At 40.2% G+C, this 7,718-nt stretch overlaps 1 protein-coding gene across 1 annotated transcript in view; it reads left to right on the plus strand.

The window, feature by feature from the left end:
- LOC103746988 (hook microtubule tethering protein 3) overlaps nucleotides 1-6,876 on the plus strand; it is a gene marked incomplete at its 3' end in the record, with an annotated part of 100,423 nt that extends 93,547 nt beyond the window's left edge. Inside the window, exons 10-12 of the mRNA XM_008849259.3 lie at nucleotides 1,871-1,981; nucleotides 2,508-2,595; nucleotides 6,838-6,876. Coding sequence (XP_008847481.1) covers nucleotides 1,871-1,981; nucleotides 2,508-2,595; nucleotides 6,838-6,876 — 238 coding nt within the window. The remainder of the gene's footprint in view (nucleotides 1-1,870; nucleotides 1,982-2,507; nucleotides 2,596-6,837) is intronic.
- Between the last annotated feature and the right edge of the window lie 842 nt (nucleotides 6,877-7,718).

The following is a 7,718-nucleotide window of genomic DNA, read 5'->3' on the forward strand; positions in this document are numbered from 1 at the left end:
GGAAAAGGCAGGCTTTATATACCCCCCCCCCCCGCCCCCAGTGTCCCATAAGCTGGTGTGTCGCTTCCTGATAGATCCCCTCGTCCAGGCTGCTTGCCTCATCAGTCTCTAGGTCCAGGGGCAGATTATAGGCTGGCTCTTTTGTGCAAGTGTGGGCCATATTCTCAAGGCAGAAGCTGTGCTCTCTAGTGCAGCCTGTGCTTAGGTCTGGCACTTTACTGCCTACATTATTCTTTCGTTGTGATTTTGGCATGTGTATTTCTTTTGTTGTTTATGATTCTGATATAAGAATTAAGTTGAAGTATGCTTCTGTTAGTATTATCTGGGTGCCTAGATCCTTTCTTTATTGGTTATGTAAAGCTGGTTGGTGCAGGTTTCAGGTTCTCTCAGGTTTTATTTTGGAGGGAACTGATGGTTCAGATCAGCTATTCAGGAGCACCCACAGAAGCCCAAGTCAGGTTCCAGTCGGGTTCACTCAGGCTTCCTTTTAAGGTTTGGACCCCTATTAGCAGGAGTTCAGAGAAAATTGGGAAAATTCCCTGGACGGGGTGGGAGCTCGCGGTGTTGGGGGAGGACGGGCGAGTTTGGGACTCTTAAGTTGGTCTGTTGTGTTCTCAGGCCCTATGCCAGAGGGAGGCCTGAACCCGGCACTCTGACGGTGTGCTGATATGGCAGCCACTACACAGATTGAGGTCGGAGCTCACCCTCTCAGGTGGTTGCTAGAATCTCAGCCTTAGCCTACCAAAGCCAGGTCTGCCCTGGGGTCTTGGGAGGGGCCTCAAGAAATCCCATGTTAGGGGGATGGGTAGGTCTCACCATTGGAAGCTCACCACCACTTGGAGGCAGGATCCAGGAGCTCTCAGGCAGGTTCCTGTGTTCTCAGCCCCTATGCAGGAGGGAGGCCAGGAACCCAGCACTCTCTGGCCAGGTTTGCTGAGATCACAGCCACTACTGGTCTCTCATTCTTAAAATGCTATTCTTCCCCTGCCTCTCCTATGCTAAGGAAAGACCCCAGGACATTGTTTATACTAGGCAAGCCTTCCACTGCAGGGCTGTATCCCTATCCCTGGTGTTTTAATCCAGGGTCTTACTGTGTAGCTTAGGCTAGCCTAGAGCTTGCCAGGCAGCACACTGTCCATGAACTTGAACTCCTTCTGCCACTGCCTGCTGAGTGTTGAGATCATTGGTGTGCACTCATTTTTTTTTGAAAGAAGTAAACCTAGTATATGTGTATCATATTTGATAATTTCAATCTGAAATCCTTGATAAATTCATGAAATTGTTTTTGCTATTAATTTTTTGCTGGTCCTTATTAATTATAACTTTTTCATGCCTGTGTTTTATTATTTTGCTTTTTCATTAGCTCTTTTTTAAATTATTATTTTTATTTTATGTGTATGAGTGTATTGCCTGCATGTATATGTGTACCCGTGTCATGCAGTGCCTACAGATGTCAAAAGAGGGCGTTGGATCTTCTGGAACTAAGGTTATAAATGGTTGCTAGCTGCTGTGGGGGTACTGGGAACCCAACCCCTGTCCTCTGTAAGAGCAGCCAGTGCTCTTCTCCACTGTGCCATCTTTCCAGCCCCTCATTAGCTCTTCTTTATCCTTGGATTCATGAAGAGTCTGAGTTGAGGTTTTGTTTCTCCAGTCAATATATGTTTTTTCCTCAAGGCCAGCGGTTCTAGCATCACCAAGCAGTACCATTTCAATGGCCTGGTTTGTCTTCCGCAGACAAAACAAGTGGTGAGAGTTCAAACAGAAGTGTGTGTGTGTGTGTGTGTGTGTGTGTGTGTACTTTTTTTATTTTGTTTGGAATGAGGGACATGCTAGAGATTGAACCCAGAGTAATGATATCTTTCTCTATTAGGTAGTAGAACTGCAAAATAGATTATCTGAAGAATCAAAGAAAGCAGATAAGTTAGACTTTGAATATAAATGGCTAAAAGAAAAAGTTGATGGTCTTCAAAAAGAAAAGGATGTGAGTATATGTAATGGGCATTTTGATTTTCAGAAGTGCTAAAAGTAAGGCTTGGATTTAATTGGTGTTTTGCTGCTTTTATCATTACTTCCTCTTTGATGTCATTTGATGCTTGACTTTTTATATTTGTATAGTTTTTCTGTTTTTTATATGATTAGTATGGAGGGCATTTCTTTTTTATTCAATGTATTTTTGCTTTTCACAGTTTCTAAATATTTAATCTTTGTCCTCGAATCTTTGTTTAATGAAAAGAATGTTAAGAAAGTATTTATTTATTGTTAGGGATGGAATAGATAGCTTTGTGTCTCATGCTTAATCATGGATAGCATATTATCTTGCAATAGTAGATATTCAGTATTACTAAAATAGGAAAAAAACTTATTTTCATCTTTTTATACTCCTGTGATCTTTCCATAAAAGACCAAAAGATAAAAAATTGTCCATGTTAATTGTTTATCTTCTTACAAGGCAAATAATACTACTTAGTAAATCTATAGAGCTGACCTTGGTTTTTACGTCCTCTTAGAGGTTAAGAACAGAAAGAGATTCTCTGAAGGAGACCATTGAAGAGCTTCGTTGTGTACAGGCTCAAGAGGGACAGCTCACCACTCAAGGTAAAACACCGTTATAACACAGGTGGTTTGTTTCTGAGATCAGTAAAGTATTAGGCTCACTTTAATATAGTTGTACCAAGAGATGAAAGTGAAAAACTGGTTAGCTGAAGTAAATTGAAGTAAGTTTTTGATCTGTTACCTAGATGTTAAAACAGGCAATGGTAAAGGGACTGGATTTTTTGGCAACTTTTAACAATTTGCAATTACTTAAGTTTTACAAGGTCAAAATCATTTGTTGAATAGTCTCTGTTAACCTGGAAACTTATTCTGAAAAGTCTTACGACTTCTTTAAAACTATTATCAGACTTTGTACATCAGTGATTTCTGCAAAATATGAAATGTATTTTAGTACATTAAGAAACTTTTATCTGAATATATTTTCTCACATGAAAGGATTCACATTTAGCTCAAGATTTGCCTTTCTCCATTATGGTAGAAACTGGGAGACTGAAAATGACTTGTACAAGTTCAAGTTGTTCATTCTCACACGGATAAGAAGGCCTTGACTTTTTGGTTACCTGAATTGGTCTTCCAATGACTAGCCTTGGTTTTCCTTTTTGTGACCTCTAAGAACCTCCTCATCCACTTGGCTTTACCTAACCCTAATTTCCTGTTACTAGATCTCCTCTGACCTCACGTCCTGGCTTAGCAGCGTTGTTCTGCTACCAGTCTCTTGACAGTTTCCAGACCAACCTTGGCCAGCCCTATTTCAGATAGCCTCTCATGACCCCTCCTGCTCCTGCTGTCCCTTTCCTCTTCACAGCTAGTCTTCCCTTCTACTTTTATATCATCCTCTCTCTCTCTCTCTCTCTCTCTCTCTCTCTCTCTCTCTGTGTGTGTGTGTGTGTGTGTGTGTGTGTTGTGTGTGCGTGTGTGCGTGTGTGTGTGAATTTAATTAGGGTTACTTACATGGACAGAGATGTGTGTATGTGTCCCAATTAACTGTCTATAAATCTTTAACAAGGGCAGGGCCTCATGAGCTTCTCCCCACTCCATGACTGAATGTTAACAGTCCTAATCTTGTCCAGGTAATCACAGCTGCTTAGAGGTCAGGAGGGCTACAGACATAGCTGGGTGTGGTAGTGCACACCTTTAATCCCAGCACTTGGGAGGCAGAGGCAGGTGGGTCTGTTTGAATTCAAGGCCAGCCAGGACTACATAGTGAGACCCTGTTTCAAAAAAAAATTTTTTTAAGAGTGCTGCAAACATGTTCTGTCCAAGAGACAGCCTTCCACAACATTCCGCCCCTTCCTGTACCTCCTTTTCTGTGATGTTTCCTGAGCCTTGGAGTGGGTGATATAGATGTTCCATGTAGGTCCGAGCAATCCGCTTTCACTTAGTAACCACTACCACTGGGGGAGGGAGACTTTTCTAATCAAAGCAAAGCTGAAAGTAACACTAGTACATGAGCACAAACTTAAACATTTAGACAGCAGTTTGACAGGTATATCATATCCATTTAGCAAAACAATGGCAGTAGCTTCACCAAGAGAGCCTATGAGCCCCCACCTCAGCAGTAGACTTTGATCATGTTTACAATACCAGACCTGGACTTCAATCAGAAAGCAGCTGTTTACTCACCAGTCGTGCCACTTTCACACATAGATCCACTGGTGCGGTAGTGGATGGCTCTTACGTAGCACAAGGGTCTATAGCTGACTAGGACTATTGATGACAACTCTCCCCCAATACGCTACATACTGTCTTCCCACTGAGGGCTAGCATCAGGGAGGAAGCTTCTAGCCCATTTGCAGCTTGATTACTCTCTGTCCTACAACCAAAGCTATATTCACCAGTAAGATCTTACCTAGATCTGGTGGGCAACCAACAGCAGCATCAGTGGCCTGTAATGTTTGGGGAGCATCTTGGGTCTCCCTGACAAACAACTTTTATAGGGAGGTTTTTGGGTTTTTCTTAATTAATTTTACTTTTTTTATTTTTTAAGATTTATTTCTGGGGGTTGGGGAAGGGGTTGGTTGGTGGATGCCTGTGCACATGCAGGGGCCAAAAGACAGTGTTATATCTCAGAGCTGAAGCTACAGATCTTTTCAAGACACCCAACTTGTAGCATCAGTGCTCGGATCCAAGCTCCAGTCTCCATGATCGCACAGCAAGCATTCTCACCCATTAGACTGTCTATCCAGCCTTATTTTATTTTCTGAATTATCTTTAAAGTAGCAAGCTTCCTTGTGGCTTTTTCATACATACTTTGTTTTAGCTGACTCCCCCCACCCCCGTCTCAATGCCCACATCTCCACTTGACTTTTTCTACCCCCACAATTCCTCCTTCCTCTTTCATGTCACATGTGTTCTATCCTCTCTAACTCCCATAAAGCCTTTTTCTTCCGCATGAGTCTCTGTAGTTTCTTGACCTCTACACATACTTATTTCCACATGAATAAACGTATGTAAAATTAGAAGCTAAGATTCACATAGAGAAGATGTGATCTTTCTGCACTTGGGTTACTTCACTTAGTATATTATTTTCCAGTTCCATCTGTTTTCCTGAAAATTTCATAATTACATTTTTCTTTACTGCCCAATAAAATTCCATTGTGTATTTGTACCATGTTTTTATTATCCATTCATCAGTTGATAAACATCTAGGCTCATTTCATTACTATTATGAATAGAGCAGCAGTAAACATAGCTATGCACATATCTTTGGTAGGATACAGAGTCCTTTTGGTTCATGCCCAGGAGTGATGGAGCTGGGTCATATGGTGCTTCTAGTTTTAGTTTTTTAAAGGAACCACCACAGTGATTCCCTTAGTTTACGGTTTACACTCCTACCATACTGGATAAAGTCCACAGAGACTACCTTAGTTTACGGTTTACACTCCTACCATACTGGATAAAGGCCACAGAGACTACCTTAGTTTACGGTTTACACTGCTACCATACTCGGTTTACACTCCTACCATACTGGATAAAGGCCACAGAGACTACCTTAGTTTACGGTTTACACTCCTACCATACTGGATAAAGGCCACAGAGACTACCTTAGTTTACGGTTTACACTCCTACCATACTGAATAAAGGCCACAGAGACTACCTTAGTTTACGGTTTACACTCCTACCATACTGAATAAAGGCCACAGAGACTACCTTAGTTTACGGTTTACACTCCTACCATACTGAATAAAGGCCACAGAGACTACCTTAGTTTACGGTTTACACTCCTACCATACTGAATAAAGGCCACAGAGACTACCTTAGTTTATGGTTTACACTCCTACCATACTGAATAAAGGCCACAGAGACTACCTTAGTTTACAGTTTACACTCCTACCATACTGAATAAAGGGCACAGAGATTACCTTAATTTACAGTTTACACTCCTACAATACTGAATAAAGGTCCCCTCTTTCCATGTCTTCAACCAGGATTTGTTGTCATTTATTTTTCTGAGCAATAGTTATTCTACCTGGGATGAGATGGATTCTGAAAGTAGTTTGGGGTTTTTTTGTGTGGGGGGGGGGATTTGGTTGGTTGGTTGGTTGGTTGGGTGTTTTCTGTTTGAGTTTTGGGTTTTTTGTTTGTTGGGTTTTTTAAATTTTTTGTGGGTTTTGTTTTTTGTTGTTGTTGTTTTGTTTGTTTTTTGATAATTCTTTATTCAATTCCTCAACCCATTTTTAAAAAATCAGGGTATTTCTTGAAGTTCAGTTTTTATATTCTTTCTATATTCTGGATGTTAATCCTTTGTCAAACGTATAGTTGACAAAAATTTTCTCCCATTCTTTACTCCGACTCTTCACTTGATGAAACTTTCCTTTGCTCTGCAGAAGCCTCTTTTCACAAGATTCCATTTGTCCATCACTGGCCTTATTACCTGAGCAACTGGAGAAATTTCATACTTAAGCCTCTGTCTTCTAGTGCCCATTGTCTAGGTTCCTCTTCAGTTTCTTTCCTCAGTGTTTTAAAATTTTCATTTAGAGGTCTTTCACATCCTTTGTTATGTTTATTCCAAGGAGGGTTTTTGTTTTTAGACTTCTGTGAATGGGAGTGTTTCCTGATTTCTTCCCTCAATATGTATATTAATATAGGAAGACTTCTGATTTTTGTATATTAATTGTGTATCCTGCCACACTGATTAAAATATTTGTGAGTTCTAGGAGTTCTGGTAGAGAAATTAAAGTCTGTTTTTGTATAGAATCATATCTTCTGCAAATAAGGATACTTTGACTTGTTTCTTTCCTGTTTGTATCTATTTTCTTTCCTTTTCATGTCTTACTGCTCCAGCTAAGGCTTGCAGTACTATATTGATCAACAGTGGAAAAGGTACCTACCTTAGTCTTGTTCCTCAGTTTAGAGGAAATTTACTGTAAAACAACTTAAAGGAGGCAACATGGGGATTGGTTAAGAATAGACATAGGAATATAGCATACACCACATTGACAGAATGAATGGGAAAACACTACTCTCATCTCAGTTTGTACAGAAAAAGCATTTGACCAAGTGCAGTACTCATTCATAATTTTTTATTCATAATTTTAAAAACTCAATATACCTGGAAAAGAAGAAAATTTCCTCAACATGAAAAAGAAACCTATATCCAAGGTTTCTCAATGATAAAAGACTGGTAGTTTTTCCTCCAAAACCGTCCTCCAAAAAATGCCTTATCACCACTTTTCTTAAGCATAGTTAAAATTTCTAGTCAGATCAGGTAGAAAAAAGAAAAAAGGGAGTGAGGGGGAGGAAGGAAGGAATGGGTTACATATTTTACGTCCATGTGCAGAAGAATGAACCTGGACTGTGTCTTAATGCCAAATACAAAAATTGGCTCAATTTGACTCAAAAGTCCTAAATACAGAACTAAGCAAATGGTCTAGGAAATTTTTGATGACATTAAACTTGGCAGTGATCCCCTGAAATTGGTGCCAAAATAAGCAACAACAACAAAAAAAGATGATGAGTGAGGCATTGTCAATGTTGAAAATGTAGATGCACAGAGGAATACTGTCAGCTGAGTAAAGGTAATCCACAAAACCAGAGGAAATAACTTCATAGCTAGGAAGATGGCTCAGTGGTTAAAGTGGTTGCAATCATGAGGACCTGAGTTAGGATCCCTGGGACTTGCTCACATTAGCCAAATTGGTGAGTGCCACCTTCAGTGAAAGACT

This window comes from Nannospalax galili, unplaced genomic scaffold (assembly GCF_000622305.1).
Source record: "Nannospalax galili isolate Female #2095 unplaced genomic scaffold, S.galili_v1.0 scaffold1925, whole genome shotgun sequence".
In the NCBI taxonomy this organism is placed as follows: Eukaryota; Metazoa; Chordata; class Mammalia; order Rodentia; family Spalacidae; genus Nannospalax; species Nannospalax galili.